We start from the raw sequence: 20,736 nt of genomic DNA, 5'->3' as shown, positions 1-20,736 counted from the left end.
CATAAGGTGGTGGTGGGGAGATGCTTTCTTTCTTCCCCCCGTCTTCTGGTTAACATACATGCCCTCTGGCAATTAAAAAAGAAGAGAGTTTATAAAATCAATGTATGATCCATTGAAGCACTCACAAATAGATGCATTATCAGATGAAGATTTATATTCAATGTAAATATTAAAGTTGTAAATATAAGAACCAGCAGATAACATAATGGTTAAGTTGCCCACATAGCTGACCGTGGTTCGAGTCCTGGACCTGACTCACACCAGGTACATGTGTGTGTGTGTGTGTGTGTGTGTGTGTGTGTGTGTGTGTTCAAAATCCCAAGAAGAGAATGGAGAAGAGACTGCCATGTGGTCATATCCCCTGTGGGGTGTGAGTTCTTGTTTTCTGTCTCTCTGTCTTTCTCTCTCTCCAGTGAGCACATGAGCCCTATAGCAAAAATCCTTATATATATATATATATATATATACAAAAATATTTGTATAGGATCAAGCATATATTAGTAAGAAATGAAAATCATTTTTGTAGCTTAAAACAATAAAAAGGAAGAAGAGTTAAATATACAAGTGTCAGCAGAGATATTCTTTGTATAAATGCCTACATATTGCATACCTGAAATGTTTCATTTTGGCATATGAAGAAATGACTATTTGTTGAATTGAATAAAGGTTTTGTGTGTGTGTGTGAAATGATGAGTTAGAGATCCCAAAGGGGGCCAGACCATGGTACACAGTAAAACAAAGTACTGTGCCAGGCTGACCCACATGGGTAGGTTCTGGGCTTGCTTCTGGAGAACTTCCTGCGTTTAATGGACCTGTGCGTGCCCATGATCCGGACTTACTGAAGCTGGTGCATGGAGAACAGCCTCAGGACCCTGTTGGTGTGCCTTTCTCCCTCTTTCACTCATGGAATAAATTTCTTTTAAAAGAGAGAGAAAAAAAGCCACTTTAGTATCTCTATTTATTTTTTGTCTTGAATTAGTTCAAAGTAAATAAAAAAATACATGTTTTGTGACTGTTGTTCTCTATCCAGCTCCTTACTGCCATATCGACAGTGGTCTGATTTTATTTTCTCTCTCTAAACATGATCTGGAGCTCTGTTGGAACTGTGTCATCTCCTTGGTGTGAACTTTCAGTGGCCACATGCCCCAGGACACACTGGGAAGTGTGTGCACTCTCCCCTCTGTGCAGCTACTGCAGAGCTAGAGTTTATAAACACTAACGTCTTTGTGGAACCCCTGTAAACTGGTCCCTGGGGCTTCCATCACCCTATCCCCTTCAACTGTATGCCCTTATGGCCTAGGCACATCCCTTAACCTCTCTGTAAACTGTAGAGGCTATCTGGTTTGCTTTTCTTATAAAGTTATCTTGAGGTTCATGTGAGACAATGCATGTAATTGTAAAATATTATGCAAATGTCACTAGTATTTAAATACTATATGCATAATTTAATGTTAATTAAGGATTTATTAGTATACCACGTGGATCTTTGAAAGACTAAGGGGTGCTTTGATGTGCTTGGAGAGTAAGTTCTTGTGGAGTGGTATATAGGTGTAGGGCACATGTCCCCACCAATAGCCAGAGGGCACATGGGGGTTCAGGAAGGGGCGTAGGTATTACCCAAGATTGGCTCCAAGTAAAACGACATCTTGCCGGGACCAGCAGTTAGGGTAATGGCTATGTCGCTGGACTACCATGTGGCCGACTGTGGTTCAAGTCCCGGACCCGGTGGCTTAAACTCACACCGGGTGCGTGTGCGTGCGTGCCCAAGATCCTGAGAGGAAAATGGAGAAGGGATTGCAGCGTGGCCATCCCCCCTGGGGGGTGATTTCTCGCTTTCTGTCTCTCTGTCTCTCTCTGTCTTTCTGGCGAGCGCACGCGCCCTATAGCAAAAACCTCTCCAAAAAAACCCCAAAAAAACAAACGACATCTTGCCATGAGGAAGTGATTCCTGTGTCAATCCCTTGCCTCGCCTCCCCTTTTGCTATAGAGCACGTGCACTCGCCAGACAGACAGAGAGACAGAAAGCGAGAAATCACCCCCCAGGGTGGATGGCAATGCCGCAATCTCTTCTCCATTCTCCTCTCGGGATCTTGGGCACGCACGCACACGTGCCCGGCCTGAGTTTTAAGTCACCGAGTCTGGGACGCGAACTGCGGTCGACTACATGGGAGTCCAGTGACATAGCCATTACCCTAACTGCTGGTCCCTCTATACCTAATTCTTAATGAACAACTATTATAACAAATGGAAGATATTAAAAACACTATTTCGGGTCAGCAGGTGGCATGGTGGTGAAGCTGCTGGACTCTCACATGGCCGACTGAAGTTCGTGTCTCGGACCTGGCAGCTTGCTTTCTCACTTCATTTTCTCTCTCTCTGGTCAAAAATAAAATAATACGTCATGCTGGGTAAAGTCTCTTTAAAATCTAAATGATGTATAGTGATTAAATGTATAAATAATAATTAAAATTAATGAATAAAAATTATAAAAAAATAATAATTCTTTAAAAATAATACTATTTCATAATGTCATTATGTATTCACATTATTATAAATCTATTTTCATTGTTCTCATGTATGAGACACATTTACAAATTTAATTTTTTTAAGTGAAAATATTATGCTTGCAAAAGAGCATATATAAATCGAAGTGTGTTTTCCACTTTTCTCTCAGGTTATTTTTTTCTTTTTGTTTTTGCTTTTTAAAGTTGTTTGTTTTTTTCTTCTGAGAGAGAAAGAGAGAGGGGCCTATCTTCACATCACGATCCATCTCTAGCCTCTGCTGGTCAAAATCACAAGCACATGTGTACATATCCACCTGTCCAGCATGTACAGGGAGGCCACAGAACACAAGCCCAGGACCTTTCCCATGTGGGTTTACTTATGGTACTGCTATGCCACCTCTATGCCATCAACTGGTATATTCTGAACACAGAATTTTTGTCAGTTACCTGTAAGGAAAAATATACACTGATTTATGTAGCTTGCTGTAGGTGAATGGAAGATCTTAATTTTAATGTAGTTTGGATTTAACAACATTTCCCTTTTTGCTTTTTATTTGTTGTTTATGGAGTTCCTCTCCACCTGGAAGCCATAACGATACTATATCATATTACATTTTTTTTCTAAGTCTTACGTTTTGATTTTCTCACTTACGTTCTCAATCACCTAGGGTTGATATTTGTGCACAATATCGGGTACAGACATGTTTTTGTGCTGGTTTTCACATAGACAGCCCTTGTCTCTGTAACATTTTTGGAATGGCCCAGCTTTCCCCACTGAGCTCCATGGAAAGCTTCCTCAGGTGTCAAGTTTCTATGGACAGGGATCTCACTCTGGGCTTTTTACTCTTTGACTGTTCTCATGTAAATGCCACACTAATGGAGGCTTGATATCTAGACAAGCAAATATACCTTTGACTCTTCTTCTTAAGAATAGTTTTTGGTTATTTTTTGTCTTTTGGTTATTTCATAAAACTTTAAGAATCTGCTTGTAAAATCTGGGTTTTGATTTGACTTACTTTGAGGGGCCAGACTGTGGAATGGCAGTAAAACATGATGCTCTGCAAGGCTGGTCCTCCTGGGAAGGTTCTGTATTCATGCCTGGAGACCTACCCAAGTATTCTGGGCACATGTGTGCTTGTGATCCAGGGCTGCCTGAGGCTAAGAGTAAACGGTGTCAAGACCTTGTTGGGAGTACTCGCTCAGTCTCTCTCTTGCTCGTGGAAGAAATGAATGAGTCATGCACACACAATATCGACAAACTAGAATTAGGGTTTCAGTGAAGTTGAACAAGCAGTGTTCCATTGAGATCGATACTTCTCTGATCTTCTCTACTGTCCCACAGAGGCAGGGCAGCATGAGGTAGTATGTGCTGGCCGAGGACAGAGCCCTGGAGGCCTTGCTTCATGTACAATCAATTCCAGATTTCCCCTTGGAATCTCTTCTTCACTCATAAAAGTTCAAACAAAACCTGCAGCCCTTCCACAACATTCAAATTTTATGGTTATATTTAAAATGACATTTTAATTTCCAAAATAATATTTAAAAGGCATATTTGGATTAGTTCCTTTCCTCAGAATCATTGATGAGTTTACAAAAATGTATACTTGTCTGGAATTGTAGATCTTAAGAGGTGTGAGTAACTGAGCACACTTATTCCAATTTCTCTGTTTTGCAAATAGAGAAATTGACCCTAATCTTCCACTTTATTATACATAACCTCTCTTAACCTAAACATTTCAAATTGAGCAGTTCAATTAAAAGAAATCTATTATCACTCAGAATGCTCCCATCTTCTTGGTAATGTAATCCCTTAATTTAAATTCTTAAATTCTTAATTTAACTCTATAATTTTTCTAAACCTTGATGCATAGCAATCCAAATTTTATAATACATGATTTTACTCAAAAGAATGATGAGATTTTGGTTTAATTTGCTTTAATGAAGCTCACTCATAATACCTGGTAACATTTTCAATTATAACAAGTTATTGGGTCAGTGTTTCAGAAAAGAGTTTACAGTGAGCTTTGAGTTATTTTCTAGAGTTTTCCTGAACACCCAAAAGCAATATTTTATCAGTATAGCTTAGATGATTATTCCTATATTATTTTTCTCCATAATGGAACTTTTTGGGAAACAAAAATAGAGGTCAGTGGCTAGGTGATGGCATAGTGGGAATCTACTGGACCCACTTGGGGAGGTCTTATGTTTGTGACCTGGGACCTCCTCAAACATGCCAGGCATGCATACCAATGACCCAAGCTGGTAGAGGTGTGGGTGGACTGCAGTGTGAAGACTCTGTTCAGGGTACCTGTCTTTCTTTCTCTTTCTATTTGTCTTTCTCTCCTCATGGAAGAAATGAATAAACTGAATAAATAAAAGGAGCTAGTTTTCCAGTTTGCAATTCATCACTTCCTAGTTGGGTGAGCTTAAATAAAGTTATTTTCCTTCCTGTGTCAAGTTTCCTTGACATATTAGCAATTCCCTTTCTCTTCTTCTGTCCATTTCAAAAAACCAATTTATAAAGAATTTTATAATCATGTGAGGTGAAGCACCTAGGTACTTCAAAATGTTTGTAGAAATACGGAATTAAAATAGGAGTTTATGGGGCCAGCAAGTGGCATGGTTAAGGCACTGGACTCCTATATGGCTGACTGTGGTTTGAGTCCTGGATACAGTGACTTCAAAATCATGTGAGGCACTTGTACGTGTGTGCCCAAAATCCCAGGAGAAGAATGGAGAAGGCATTGTGGTATGGCCACCCCTTCTGGGGAGCGATTGCTCACTTTTCCTTTCACTGTCTCTCTCTCTGCCTTTCTCTGGTAAGCACATGCTTCCTAAGGGAAAAACCTTAGAGTAAAAAATTTTTCATGATACACATCCTCACAAGCTTTTCTGAAGTCCTCCTGTATTTGTACTTGCAAGAGACCAGGGAAAGAAAAAGAACATGGAACTATGTTGTTAAGTAGATAGGTTTTTATTTTGGAGTCAGGCATGTCTAGTTCCACATGTGCATCTGTTGGGTGCATGTCTTGTTGTGAGTCGGAGAAATGCCATGCTGCTTGGCAGAGCTGGAGTGCTAGCTGCAGTTTATAATTAGAAACTCACTGGAGTAAGGACCACGGCTATCTTCCATGGGGAATTACATTTTTAGTGCATTTACTTTGAGGACCTTCCCTTACTCCTTTCTTTACCCTGCCTTGTTCTTTTCTTTCAGTATCACAGAAGTGAGGCCAAGATGCCCGTATCACCAAAACAAGCAGAAAACCTCTCACCAGTGAATGTTTTACACCTGCTGAGATGAGGGTGAGACAGACTGAGTCCAAGAATTTCTACAACTTCCCCTGACACTTTCAAAAAGAAATACGAAAGAGTCTCCAATGAAAAGAAATTTATTTTGCTTTGGGGAAAAGCCAAAAACCCTTAGCAAATCAAAATTGCTTGACCTGCAGAACGTGTACAGGTTTCTGGATCAAAAGGCAGCCATTAGCAGACTGGAGAACACAAACACAAAACACAACAATGTTTCCTGACATCAGATGAAGAATGGACGCTGAGGGGAAAACAGACTTTCCACTGGCCCAAAGGAGCTGAACTGGGGACGCGTATTTAAAGAACACACGAACAAAAGACTTACGCAGAAGAAAGAAAAATACTTTCATGGTTCTCACAGACAAATATTCCAGAAGAAGTGATAATGGAGATCAAGGAGAATAGGTAAAATGAGTTAACATTTTAAATGACAATAATTTGCACTGAGGTTTTTGGAATTGTTGGGTTTTCTAAATGAAGCATAGGCAAGCAGAAACAAATGAACGCTCTTTAGAGGTAAGAGTGAGTATATACTTCAGTTCTAACTGAAAGTGAACACGAAACATCTCAAGCCAGCGGCTGGAAATAAATTCCTTCACATTTGTCTAGACAGTGTTTTGGGTTTTCTGTTTCCTGGTGTGGCTGTTATAATGGGGAGTTGACTAGAGGTATCCCATTTTCTTCTTTGTAGAATGTATGTATTCATTTCTCTCACTGGTCATACATTTATTTGGAAAACATAAAGTAAATACTGTGAAGTATCTGGAATAATGTAGAATAACCTGAGAAAGGAGATAGAGAAAAACCACTCTTACTTTTTCTTTATAAACAATAACAGTAAAAGATAATCCTCATATTTTTCCTCAAGTTTTATCACTATGAGCATATATTTCATAGACTTAAAATATATTTATGCAAAAATATATTTAAGTATATTTATCATTGTGCCTTAAATTTCTATGTGCATTTCTTTTTTTTCTTAGGCGTTATAACAAAATACCCTTCATTACTTTTAACTGCTGCATTCAAATACTGTATTTGAAATAGAAATTTTAGTGCTATAGAGACCAGGAAAGGTGTATCCTATGATCCATGATATCAACAGATGTACAGACTTTTCAAATTTGGCTTTCCAAATTTGAAACATTGAAAAAAATCACAATTTTTTTCCCTTGGTTTTTTGAAAATTTTTACTGCCTCTTAGAGGAAGCAAATGTAACTTTCTCAAGAGAATTTGTCTCCTAGCTTATCAGGAATCATTTTGTGACTAATTATTATTTAAGTATGTGACTGCAAAAGGGTAGTGACATTACTTTATGGGCTTGATTTTTATTGATCAGTTAGAATATATGATTATTTAGTGCTATGAAAATTCATCTGAGATGAATGTAAATTGTTTAAGCCTGAGAGAAATATATGTATATATCATCACACATATTGTTCACAATAATTCTGTGGATTTTTTTTTTTTAACCATCTAACGTGCTTCTATGTTAATTCCTTTCCTCCCTATTTTGGAAGTAGATGGTTTTTCAAATTAAAGGAGAATTCATTTTTATTCAACTCATCAATTTGAACATAGATACCACTTTGCTATAGGTAATTTCATTTATACATTTATTTTAATGAATAGTGATTATATAGATTCATTGATACTGATACTAAATTTTCAACAACCAAGATTGGTTTGAAGCATCTAACAGATGTTGAGAAACCAACAGATTATGTTGTCTTTGTAATCACTAGATGATAGAGTCTATTTATAGCTAGAAAAAAGTATGAATTAATGTTGAGTGTGTTTTTGCCAAAATTCACAAAATTTTATAGCTTAGAATTTTCCATTGACTTAAAGTAATAGCAACATTTGTGAATATACAGAAGTCAAAACGTCACTCTTAAGGGATTTTTAGTTTGTTATTAAGACATGTAAAACCTAAGACCATAAATTTGTAAAATTTGATTGTCTGCTGGTCTCCTTGTTTTTAGGATCCCATCTGGGTTTCTGGAGCTCTGGGTGTGTTTATCCAAGTGTATAGATGTATTTGAGGATGGAGACGTGGAGTCACAGATTTAACATATAGGAGCTTCCCAGCCTGGCTTTATGTAAATATTTCGGGGAAATAAGTTAAATGATTTATCTGATAAGAAACCTAAAATACTATTTATATGATAAAATAAAAGCAGGTGTATTATTGAATATATTTGTCTGACATTTTAAGCTGAAAGTTGTGACTGAAAGACTCTCACTTGTTGAAGGCTTCCTTGGGTCTGGCTCTTTCTCCATTGCTTCCAGGAAGGTACTGGAGCATCAGTGAGTGTCAGTACAAAGAGCAGAGAGATTCCAGGGCTTCATCAGATTTGGGGAAATGGCCCCTGAGGATTCTGAGGAAACAGTTTTATCTACGGTGTGCTTAGGGACATGGCCTGCTTGGGACTGATTCAGGCTGATGGAAATGTTTGAGAATCTCTTTTATGGGTAGGTTTTGTTTGATAAATGAGCAAACTGAGGTCACTTGACTTGGACAAGATTATAGAGTTTGTTAAAGAAAAAAATTATTCTGAAGCTTGTTAAAATGGTAAGGGAGACTATTTTAATAGATGTCAAGACTATTGCAATAGAAGAGAGAGAATGGTGTCAACTCTATAAACAGCAAAGACAACTGGGGATTTATAGCCACTGAGCACAGTGAATGGGTCAGTGGATGGAAAATTATTATGAGGCGACATCAGAAGTGGGGGGACTTGCTAAAGTGGCATGCTTTGGTGATCGGTATCAAGGGTCAAGGATGAGGAATTTGATCAGATATTGAAGGTGATTGGATAGCAAGAGTGAGGAGATTCTTTGTAAACTGGCTTAGCAGGATGGTTGCTGCCTTGGGCTAGGCAGGCCACAGACAGAGCCCAAGGATGAGGCCTGGTCAGAAAGAGGGCTCACAGGAGCCTTCTGAAGTTTGATTAAAGTAGGGGTCTATTTTAGTCCTTCCTGTTTAAGAAGACACTTCTTTTTCTCTGAACCATGTTAAGTACATTTCTCACGTGATTGTCTTTTGTTCATTAAGAACCGGTTGACGCATCTGTTGAGACTTGGAAGTAGAGTCTATTTGCTAGATATTTCAACAAGCCAGGCATCTGGGGCCAGCCTTGTAGTGCAATAGTTAAGCACTATGCAGAGGAAGTTGGATCCCACCTGCCCAATCAGAGTTTGAGTCCTGGCACCACTGGCTTTAAAAAATATGCCAGGTGGACCTGTGTGCCCAGGATGCTAATAAGATGGAGAACTGGAGGAAAAAAGTTGTGGCATGACTAGACCCTATTTGGGGGGTTCTTTTTTTTCTGTTTCTCTCATGCACTTGGTCTCTGGCATGAAAAGGGGAAAAAAGAAGTCAGGTATCTTCTAAAAATATAAAGCAAAATGGGCCGGTAGGTGGCCTGGTAGTTAAGGCACTAGATTGCCACATGGGCGACCATGTTTCAAGTCCTGGACCCAGCGGCTAAAAAAATCACATGAGGCATGTGTGTGTGCATGCCCAAAATCCTGGGAGGAGAATGAAGGAGAAAGGATTGTGGTGTGGTCATCAACCCCTGAAGGGTTATTTTTCACTTTTCCTCTCTCCATCTCTCCCTGGCAAGTGCACACACCCCAACACATCTGATGAGGGACAAGAGAGAATTCAGGCTTGGAGCCATGATCTTGTGGCAGGAACCCAGAAACAGAGCCAGAGTGCAAGGAAGAAACAAGTGGAATAGCACTTATTACATAGCACCTAAGTTTCAGGAGTTCATGAATATAAATAAAATTAATTTAATAATATTTATGCCCACATCTCCATGGCTCCGAACCTTCACCTGCTTGACATGTCCTTAGCCTTCATGTTCCTCTTGTCTGCTTAAAATTTCCCAAGCTATTTCTGGATGTCCTCAGGGCTTGGGATGTTTCACAGGGCTTCGGAGCAAGTTTACTCATGTTTTTTCCACTTGAGCCTCTTGGTCCAGGGCCTTGTATGACTTCTGCGGCTGGTGCCCTCTGTAAAATATTATTTCCTCCTATGCATCTAATAGACCCCTGGAACCCGAAGCAACTGAAGCCTGTGGCTGGGGTGGAGATGCTAGATATAAGGCTTCTCCTCAAACCTGTGCTAACTGGAGACAGTGCTGCACAAACTCAGCTCTGCCTGGTCTTCCATGAATGCTGTGGCTTTATCTCATGTTCTCCAAGGCTTACATTCAGTCCTTCCTGTGTGGCCGTGTGAGGGGAAGGTGGTGCCAGTCCTGTCCCTTCTATGCCTCCCTCCTTCCTCTTTCCCTTAGATACCTCTGCATCCAAACAAAACAAAACAAACTCAACAAATATCCTCCACCTGCTCGAAGAGAAGACACATTGCATAATGGAAAGAGTATACACTTTTTGAGCCAGACATACTTGGTTCAAATCTCAGTCTTGCCATGCTAGTCTTGAGGCCTTGCATCAGTTACTTTATCCATAATGTGGGAAAAAGTAATACCGACAATAACGTTAGATTAGCGATCATGAATGTAAAACACTGATGCTATACCTGACAGTGAGTGCATGCCTAAAAAAGGGTCCCCGTATGACTCTGTCCTCTGGCAGCTAGCAGGAAGTCTAGCCATCATAGCATCGTGTTCTCTAGTGTGGGAATCACTGCCACACCCCACAGTATCTGTCACTGTGTAGGTGTCAGAGAATAGGTGCCACTTGCCACCGTCCCAGCCGAATGAGTGGTTAGTTACCAAACTGTCTGTCTAAACCCTCTTGGTTGGTTTGGGGGACTCTTCTTCTTGCCACTACGTCAATGTGCCCAGGTATACTATGATCTTGTGCAGAGAGGGGCTTATAGAATGTCTCCAGCATCAAATAGAAAACACAAGATGGGAAGAGAGGGCTTGGGTAGAATCCAGAGGAATAGCTCACAGTATCTTTTAAAAAAATGAATAACCAAAAAGCATCAAGCTATCTGACAGTTGGTGGCCCTTGTCAAGTGGGGATGAAAAGGCTGGGTCAGCAGATTTGGTTTCCCTGCTGTGGGCTCCAGCTACAGCTTCCATTTTACTAGAGCTACATTTACTCATTAACTATCAAACAGCCCTCTTGATGACAGTCTCTCATATGTGTGTTTTGGCCCATTCTTGCCAAAGCTATGAATGCATAAAACATGAGGATTTTAGATGATCTCATTTACTGAATCTCCTGGGGTGGAGGCAGGGTAGAGAATCTCATATAGAAATGATCATTTAGAACCAAACTGACTCAGGTTTTTTTTTTTTTTCTTTAATTAAGCAGTAGGGAAAAATGTTTTTTTGTGAACTTTTAATTTAAATTACTCTTATTTCTAGTACATTATGATTTAAAGCAGGGGTTATAAGAAAAATAGCAGAGACATAAAACACTAATTACTTTCAGAACCAAACACAATTTCAAACCTGTAACAGTTCATACCTAAGTAAATAGATTCTATAGAAAGAATAATTTGTAAACCCTAGTAGAGTGAACAGGGAAAAAAAAAAAGCCCTTTGAAATCTTGTAGAAAATATAAAAAAATCAGAAAAAACCACTTAAAAGTGGTTGTCTATTATTGTGACCTATGGTATAAGTAGGTGCAGTCTAACAATTTGACATTGTGATGTAAAATTAAAATGTTCTGGGGACCAGCAGTTGGCGTAATAGCTATGTCATTGGACTCCCATGTAGTCGATTGCAGTTCGAGTCCTGGACCGTGTGGCTTAAACTCATGCCAGGCGCGTGTGCGTTCCCAAGATGCCGAGAGGAGAATGGAGGAGAAGGGATTGTGGCAAAGCCATCTCCCCAGGGGGTGATTTCTCACTTTTTGTCTCTCTGTCTCTCTCTGTCTTTCTGTTGAGTGCACATGCCCTATAGAAAAATCCTCTCCAAAAGAAAAAAAAAATTCCCTTCTCCATTTCCTTTATACACCAAAAAGAAAAAAAAAAAAAACTCCATTCCCTTTATACCCCAAAAAAAAAAAAAAAAAAAAGAATGGAAGTATACTTCTTAGGTTTGAAAAAAATTATGGCTAAGTTCCAGCAGATGGTGTAATGGCTATGTCTCTGGACTCCCATGAAGTTGACTGCGGTTTGAGTCCTGGACCCCACCAGGGTCACTTAAACTCATTCTGGGTGGGTATGTGTGTGTGTGTCCACAATCCTTAGAGGAGAATGGAGGAGAAGGGATTGTGCTGTGGCCATTCCCCTTGGGGGGTGATTTCTCACTTTCTCTTTCTCTTTCTCTGTTTTTCTGGCGAGCACACATGCCCTACAGCAAAAACCTTTCCAAAAAAAATTACAAAAACCCTAAAAGTATTGGGCCATCGGAAAAGTCAGGACACATTTTTGCATAGAAAAATACACATGACTTTTTTGATAACCAATGGATTTCTAACACTGTAATTTATTTGCTCCTTTGCTTGCATGGAGAGCAAAAGAAAATATGTCCTTTAAAGTACTACCTACTCCTCATATGTATACATAGTCCCTTTTTAATTAGGGAAAGCTTAGCTCAGGCTGGTTCAGTTGAGTTACAGAATCAGATATTTTTAAACTTGGAGAGGATAGACGTTGGCAAGGAGTGCATGCACTTTGCAGATATTGTGTATGTGCAGAGGCAAGTGATGATTTCTTTCTGCCTACAGACCACGAACCAAGGTCACCAGAAAAGGCAGATACTCCATGTGTTATCTGTATGCCCATATTTTACTATCTATTAGATCATCGGGGAAAGTCATAATATGTTTATCTATGACTTTCTGTGCAAAAATGCGTCATGACTTTCTCTACGACCTATTCATATTACCGTAACATCATATTCTTTGGCTCCATAGAGCATGTTATAATAAGAGGTTGTTCATAATGTTTATCCCTTATAATAATATAGGGAATTGTTTCTATGCACTTTTAAAGTAAATGCCATAATGGTTCTCAACTCAGTCATCTAGTGAAGTCTGCACGACGAGTTAGGTCAGGGATCTGCAGCCCATTGCTTTGATTCATAAAGTGGCTTTCCCATGGATTAGGTTGTCTTTCACCTTTTGTGTCCAGTCAGTTGACCATGTAAACCATGCCTGATTACTGGGGAGCTATTTTCATTTTAAAGTCATTAACAAGGAGTAACCAACATTTTCCAATTTTTAACTTTTCTTATGGGCTGTCTTATGTTACAGAAAGGTTGGTTTTTATAGATATTATTTCTCACAATTAAAAAGTCACTTAAGTGGATTTAAACTTAAGGGACAAATTAAATTATAAGTTCTTTCTAAAGAAGATCAGTTTTCTGAACCATGCTATCCACTGGGTGAATGCCAGATATCCTTCTCATAAGTTGTGCCACTGAACTTCAAAGCATCACCTTACACAGAAAAATGGTATCTTCATAGATAAATATATTAATATCAGCCATATATGAAGACTGAAAAAAATCTTTAAGGTGACCAGAGGGACCAGTTTTTCTCTAAGGGGTCTTCCAGTTCTGGAGTGGAGCCCGTAGACTAGTAAGTACTCAGTAAATGCAAACAATTTGGAGAAATAAACTTTTAAATCTCATGCCAATACAATCAATTCTTTTTATCTTTTGATACTCCACGGTCTAATCCCACCTTCCCTTTGGACTTTGCTTTTAAAAAGATTATCTTTTTAAAATTAATGTGTAGCGAAGGAGGGCATCTCTTTTCTTGCTTTGAAAATGGTTTTGGCGTCTGCTATGAAAGGCTAAATCAGTTCCGTTCCATTCTAGTTTATTGATATCTTCCCGATAAGAGAATTGTTAAAGAAAAAAGGAAAGAAAAATGGAGAAAGACTCATATTTTTCAGATTAGTGTATTATCAATTTCTTATAACATGACTCAGCAGTAATGCATTGCTCAAACAATGCTGTGTCCATATGGGAGACCACAGGTTCAGTTCCTGGGCTGACCTGTAGGTGCTGGGCCAGCATGCCCTTGATCCTGGCTGGCTAGGAAGGCTGTGGAAGGCAAAGGAGGGACTGTAGCATGAGACCCTGTTAAGGGTACTTGCTTCTCTCTCTCTCTTTTTTAGCTTTGCTATAGGACACATATGTTTGCCAAAGAGAGATAGAGAGAATGAGAGATAAAGTGAGAAATCACCCTCCAGGGGGGATGATCATGCTTCAGTCCCTTGTCTTCCATTCTCCTGGAATTTTGGGGGCACAAAGACACAGCCTGGCATGTTTTTCAAACACTGGGTCTGGAACTTGAACTGTTCAGTTGGCCATGTGCAATTGGTCGCCTTAACCTCCACACTACCTGCTGGCTCTCTCAGTTTCTCTTTCTCTTGAAAGAAACAGTTAAACTTTCGGGCGGGGGGGGGTTAGTTAAGAAGCCCAATTTATTTCCCCTAATTTAAATTTGTACAAGGGTAGCAAAGTGAATATAGGGAATGAGCATGGGAATTCAAACATGTGAACACCCCTGAGTTCACAGACTTGGAGGAGTGATGCAGAACATAGAATGACATGTGAGGGATTGTTATTAAGAGGGAGTTTCAATAGTTTATGAGTAAATGCAGTTCATTCCTCCATGATCAGAGGAGTGGAAATTAAGTACTGAAAATGTTCAGAAAGTGAGTCTTTGCATTGGCTGGACTAGGGAAAGCTTCTGCTTTTCTGTCTGGGCACTGATGGATGAGCAGACTCTCAATAGTGTTGTTGGAGTCTTCCCATCTCTGCTGTCTTTTATGGCTACCTCCTGAAATGTGAGGGAGTGTTTCCAGCACCCACTTGTGCACTTAGTAACTTAGTATCAATATCCTCCCATGACATGATTTAAGGTGGAAGTTCTAGCCTGTTCCCAACTCTCTAGAGAAAGAGTTTGCAATGATCCTTCTTGCTCATCTTAGCCCTCTTTTGCCCATAGGCAGTTACCAGGTTCTGTGCAAACCTCTGGGGTTGGGGAGAGAGTGTGGTGTGGACAGGGGTATAGAGACCAGTTTCTTGTTCTTTCTTTTCTTTTCTTTTCTTTTCTTTTCTTTTCTTTTCTTTTCTTTTCTTTTCTTTTCTTTTCTTTTTTCTTTCTTTCTTTCTTTCTTTCTTTCTTTCTTTCTTTCTTTCTTTCTTTCTTTCTTTCTTCCTTCCTTCCTTCCTTCCTTCCTTCCTTCCTTCCTTCCTTCCTTCCTTCCTTCCTTCCTTTCTTTCTTTCTTTCTTTTTTAAAAAAAGCTTATATATTTATTTCTTCCATGAGTGAAAGAGTAAGTGAATGAGAGAGAGGGAGGGAGAGAAAGAAACAGTACCCTCAGCAGGGCATTTGTGTCTCAATCTACTTCTAGCCTCAGCCAGCCCCAGATCATGGGCACATGGATACAGGATGTACTCAGTGAGGTCTTTAAATATGATTCTGGGATCTTCCCATGTGGGCCAGCCTCTCGGAGTGATGTGTTTTACTGTCTCACAACTGTCTAACCCGTTTCCTGCTCTTCAGAGGTTCGCAGTCTCTATAGGGGGCCACTCACATGTAATACATGTTTTAAGCGATATGGAGCAGTGTGGGATAGATAGTTATACCAAGTGTTAAGAGAGTGTGAGAAAGAAGACACAAGCTTTGTTTGTCATGGACTCATTTCCATTTTTTCCTTAAGTAGTGTGGGATACAGAGAGAAGGCTTCATAATAGAAGTGACATTTGAGTGACATGGGTAAAAAATGGAGCATGTAATGAGAAGGCAGATGCTGTAGGAAGAAAAAGAATTTGCAGAATAATGTGCACAGAAAAGCACAAAATCATGAGCATGTCTATAGAGCTGGGGTGGGAGCTGTTCAGGAAGGAAGGACAGGAGACGAGGCTGGGAAGGTAAGCCTGTCTTTGGAGTGTTTGGACTTTATCATGCAGGTAACTTGAAGTACCGAACATCTTCACCGCTGAGAGATTTAGTAACTTTTGGTTGTAATTCTGTAACTCAGTGGCAGTATGAAGGATTCACTGGAGAGAAAGGGACTGGAAGGTAGTGAAAACAGTTGAGACCCTGATGTAGTGGTCTGAATGAGATAGGGTAAGGACCTGAGCCAGTACTAACAAGAGGAAGAAAATCCAAAATATATTTATCATCTAGACTGGGATCTGACTGGATGGTTAGGTAGAGGGTTTGCTGAGAATGACCAAAATTCATTTCTTGGAATATTTAGGTGTAAGGAGTTGTCTGCAAAAAGATCATGAAAAATGTGTGTTATGAAAAGACAGTATGATTTTCAAAATAAACTCATATTTGTATTCCATTTTTCCATGAACGTTTTTGAAGTTGTCATATTTTGTACCTATAATATCTTCAGATTATTTAAACTAAAGATAGAACATACTCAGAAAATAGAAAAAGTGAACATATAGTTTTTATGACTTTAATTAACAGTGAATCTAAAAATATGTTTTCTTTTTTTTTTTGGAGAGGTTTTTTTGCTATAGAGTGTGTGCAGTCTCCAGACAGATGAAGAGACAGACAGAAAGCGAGAAATCACCCCCCAGGGGGATAGTCACGCTGCAATCCCTTCTCCTCCATTCTCCTCTCGGGATCTTGGGCACACACGCACACGCGCCCGGCGTGAGTTTTAGGCCACCGGGTCGGGGACGCGAACCGCGGTCGACTACGTGGGAGTCCAGCGACATAGCCATTACACTAACTGCTAGTTCCCTAAAAATATATTTTCTGAGCAACATTCTCTCTTCTTAGATATTTTTCTTTTTTTTAAAAAAAATTTATTTAATTTTATTTATTCATTCATTTATTTTAATTTGATGAGAGACAGAGGGAGAAAGTGAGAAAGAAAGCAAGCCACCAGGTCCGGGACTAGAACCATGGTCAGCCATGTGGGAGTGTACAACACCTTAAACACTATGCCACCTGCTGGTCCCAATCCTAAATATTTTTTCTTTCTTTTTTTTTTGGAGAGCTTTTTGCTATAGGGTGTGTGAGCTCGCCAGGAAGACAGAGAGAGACAGAGAGACAGAAAGCGAGAAATCACCCCCCAGGGGGGATGGCCACACTGCAATCCCTTCTCCTCCATTCTCCTCTTCGGATCTTGGGCATGCATGCACATGCACCCGGCGTGAGTTTCAGCCACTCGGTCTAGGACTTGAACTGTGGTCGACGACATGAGAGTCCAGCGACATAGCCATTAGGCTAACTGCTGGTCCCCCTAAATATTTTTTCTAATTGAAGAGTTTTTAATGTATATTACTTACCCATTATATTTATAAAGATTATAGTAATGGTGAAGAGTGATATGATTTGTCTAGATTTAGCTTTGGGAGTAACATATACATTGGAATGTTATCATTTGCTTTCCCTATTTAAAAATTTTCTCCTTGTTTCTTCAAAAACACTCCTTTTTATAATCAGTGACTAAGTAGAAATCTTCTTTTTCCATTTTATAACTAATTTATCCAGTGAAATTCTATCACGAAAGAAAATTCAAAATGATTTGGAAAAGAAGCAAAATGTAGACTTTTAACAAATGAAGCTTCTGTTCAATTGTAATAATTGTGTAACATCCAGTCATTTTGGTTCTTTTGTGGATCCATTCCCAATTTTTCTTTAAAAACTCCCCTGACCTATTTCTAACTGACGTTTTCTTTGTGTCCCCTCCAGTAGTGGATGCCTGCCAACTACTGTAATTGTTCTACAAGACAGAAAATGTGTGTAACCATTTATAATCACTTCTATATGAGGAAGACTGTAGCATGCTCCTCTTTTAAGAAGAAGCAAGAAAAAACAAAGTGCTATTTTTCATAAGTTCACAGATCTGTAATTTTGTGGACATGGTTTTATGATTCATCTCTCTAAGATGTTGTGGCATTGGCTTTTATAGAAATAAAATAATGATAACCCTTTAAACTGCTCTCTGACAATATTGCTCCAAATCCAGATTTAGAAGTGAGATAAATAAGAACTTTTTAAAATTTTTAAAAACCTTTAAGGAATATAACCTAGAAATATTTTTGTATTTTAAAAAATTAAGTATGACTGCAAATGAAGATTTCCATTTATTTTTTATAAATAAACTCATGTGTCTCAATTACTTCTTCTTCTTTTTTTTTTTTAGATGTATAGGGTGCATGCACTTGCCAGAAAGACAGAGAGAGACAGAGAGACAGAAAGCGAGAAATCATCCTCCAGTGGGGATGGGCATGCCGCAATCCCTTCTCCTCCTTTCTCCTCTTGGGATCTTAGGCACACATGCACATGCGCCCAGCGTGAGTTTAAGCCACCAGGTCCGGGACTCGAACCACGATCGACTACATGGGAGTCCAGCGATATAGCCATTATGCTAACTGCTGGTCCCTGTCTCAATTACTTCTAACCAAAGGATGCCAGTTTAAGCACTTCTAGTCTAGGGATTCTATTTAAGACACCACTTCAAAACTAAGTAAAGGGGAGTGTATTTTTAGATGAGTAACTCAATTGACTAAAATTAGCTGAATAAAAGTAGATAATTGCAAGATCATACTCTTTTTGCTGACAGTATGTATCTCTATTCATATGTATCCTCCATATTTCTAGCATGTGTGTGTGAAGGCTTCATGCTCCCTACATCCAGCCGGTCTGTGTCTGTGGGATTGCCATGCGCTTGATTGGCCCTCAGAAGAGAATGTAGTGTACTGTTGGCCCTAACGAGAGCTGACCCTGACTTTTATCATCTCGAGCCAAGTGTTGATTTCAGTTTCTTTACTTCAAAGTTGGGAGCAGTGCAAAAAGGAGAAACTGAATGACATTTTGGGTTCTAATCCTAACACTTAGAGTTGTAAGGAAACTTTAAATTATTTACCTTCTCTGGGTTCTGAATCCTGATTTATAATTATAGATGATAATGTCTCTTTTGCAGGTTTGTCTAGGAATCAACTATGATAGTATTGATGTGAAGGATTTGGCATGCATGCAGGGACTTTAAAACGTTTATGGGAAAAAGGGATTAAAGTACAAATTTATTTGGGTAACATTTTATTTGAAATTTAGCCATAGTTTTTCATAATATGTATTTTCCACGAACTTTTTGAGGAACACTTTTATCTGGTGGTAAATAAACATATGGGCCAACCAGTGGCCTGTTGGTTAAGGTGACTGGAACCCACATGGTTGCTTGTGTGGTTTGAGTTCTGGACCTGGCAGGTTGAAAAACATTCTTAAATAAACTCATGTGTCTCAATTTCTTCTTTCTTCTTTTTTTTTTTTAGATGTATAGGGTGCATGCACTTGCCAGAAAGACAGAGAGAGACAGAGAGACAGAAAGCGAGAAATCATCCTCCAGTGGGGATGGGCATGCCGCAATCCCTTCTCCTCCTTTCTCCTCTTGGGATCTTAGGCACACATGCACATGCGCCCAGCGTGAGTTTAAGCCACCAGGTCCGGGACTCGAACCACGATCGACTACATGGGAGTCCAGCGATATAGCCATTATGCTAACTGCTGGTCCCTGTCTCAATTACTTCTAACCAAAGGATGCCAGTTTAAGCACTTCTAGTCTAGGGATTCTATTTAAGACACCACTTCAAAACTAAGTAAAGGGGAGTGTATTTTTAGATGAGTAACTCAATTGACTAAAATTAGCTGAATAAAAGTAGATAATTGCAAGATCATACTCTTTTTGCTGACAGTATGTATCTCTATTCATATGTATCCTCCATATTTCTAGCATGTGTGTGTGAAGGCTTCATGCTCCCTACATTCAGCCGGTCTGTGTCTGTGGGATTGCCATGCGCTTGATTGGCCCTCAGAAGAGAATGTAGTGTACTGTTGGCCCTAACGAGAGCTGACCCTGACTTTTATCATCTCGAGCCAAGTGTTGATTTCAGTTTCTTTACTTCAAAGTTGGGAGCAGTGCAAAAAGGAGAAACTGAATGACATTTTGGGTTCTAATCCTAACACTTAGAGTTGTAAGGAAACTTTAAATTATTTACCTTCTCTGGGTTCTGAATCCTGATTTATAATTATAGATGATAATGTCTCTTTTGCAGGTTTGTCTAGGAATCAACTATGATAGTATTGATGTGAAGGATTTGGCATGCATGCAGGGACTTTAAAACGTTTATGGGAAAAAGGGATTAAAGTACAAATTTATTTGGGTAACATTTTATTTGAAATTTAGCCATAGTTTTTCATAATATGTATTTTCCACGAACTTTTTGAGGAACACTTTTATCTGGTGGTAAATAAACATATGGGCCAACCAGTGGCCTGTTGGTTAAGGTGACTGGAACCCACATGGTTGCTTGTGTGGTTTGAGTTCTGGACCTGGCAGGTTGAAAAACATTCTGGTTAGGTGTATGCATGCCCAAAATCCCAAAAGAAGGAAGAAATGGAAGAGAAAGGATTGTGGCATAACCATGCTTCATGGTGGGATGCTTTCTCATCCCCTTCTCCCCCTAATTTCTCCTCAGTGTATACCCTTTGAAAAAATTAAAAATAAATTATAAACATAGTTGAGAGACATGTTGGGTGCAAAGAATCCCTTTTAGTTGCCTTCCTGAATGAAGAAGCAATCAGTGATTAAGGGACACTACCATGACCAATGGAATGATAGTGCTGGTGATAGTTACTCAGTATGCATCACCCTTTCTAAAGGTTTAAAGAGGTGGGAAAAAAATCAATTCTGTTTGTAAACACTTACATACATAAATATGAAAAGGGACAAAAGGGAATACAGGGGCTACTTTGGAGTGAGAGCTTTCTCATGTAATGTAGTCTAGGTAGAAGAAGAACCATGATATGACATGATGGGTAGATCTGACTGGGAGCTGAGCTCTGCACTGTACTTGGGTATAAATGTAATGAGAGAAAGCAAAATTCAGATTTATTTTTAAATTAAAATCAACCAGGGAAGGTAGTTGCTGTTATGATTGAGACATAAAGCCTTGGTGAGAGTCCCAGGAAACCCTATTAAAGAAAGAAAGTATCTCGG

At 39.3% G+C, this 20,736-nt stretch overlaps 1 protein-coding gene and 1 long non-coding RNA gene across 2 annotated transcripts in view; one reads left to right on the top strand and one right to left on the bottom strand.

The window, feature by feature from the left end:
- SACS (sacsin molecular chaperone) overlaps nucleotides 1-20,736 on the top strand; it is an 85,870-nt gene that overhangs the window by 8,761 nt on the left and 56,373 nt on the right. Inside the window, exon 2 of the mRNA XM_027776157.1 lies at nucleotides 5,719-6,218. Within this exon, the coding sequence (XP_027631958.1) occupies nucleotides 6,199-6,218 (20 nt within the window). The 5' untranslated portion in view covers nucleotides 5,719-6,198. The remainder of the gene's footprint in view (nucleotides 1-5,718; nucleotides 6,219-20,736) is intronic.
- LOC114009832 (uncharacterized) overlaps nucleotides 6,212-20,736 on the bottom strand; it is a 24,007-nt gene continuing 9,482 nt past the window's right edge. Inside the window, exons 2-3 of the long non-coding RNA XR_003551230.1 lie at nucleotides 9,660-9,837; nucleotides 6,212-6,595 (exon numbers count right to left, since the gene is read on the bottom strand). This is a non-coding gene — a long non-coding RNA (uncharacterized LOC114009832). The remainder of the gene's footprint in view (nucleotides 6,596-9,659; nucleotides 9,838-20,736) is intronic.

This window comes from Tupaia chinensis, unplaced genomic scaffold (assembly GCF_000334495.1).
Source record: "Tupaia chinensis unplaced genomic scaffold, TupChi_1.0 Scaffold000634_1, whole genome shotgun sequence".
Lineage (NCBI taxonomy): Eukaryota > Metazoa > Chordata > Mammalia > Scandentia > Tupaiidae > Tupaia > Tupaia belangeri.
Note: the sequence above shows the minus strand (reverse complement) of the source record. Positions and strands in the feature narration are given on the sequence as shown.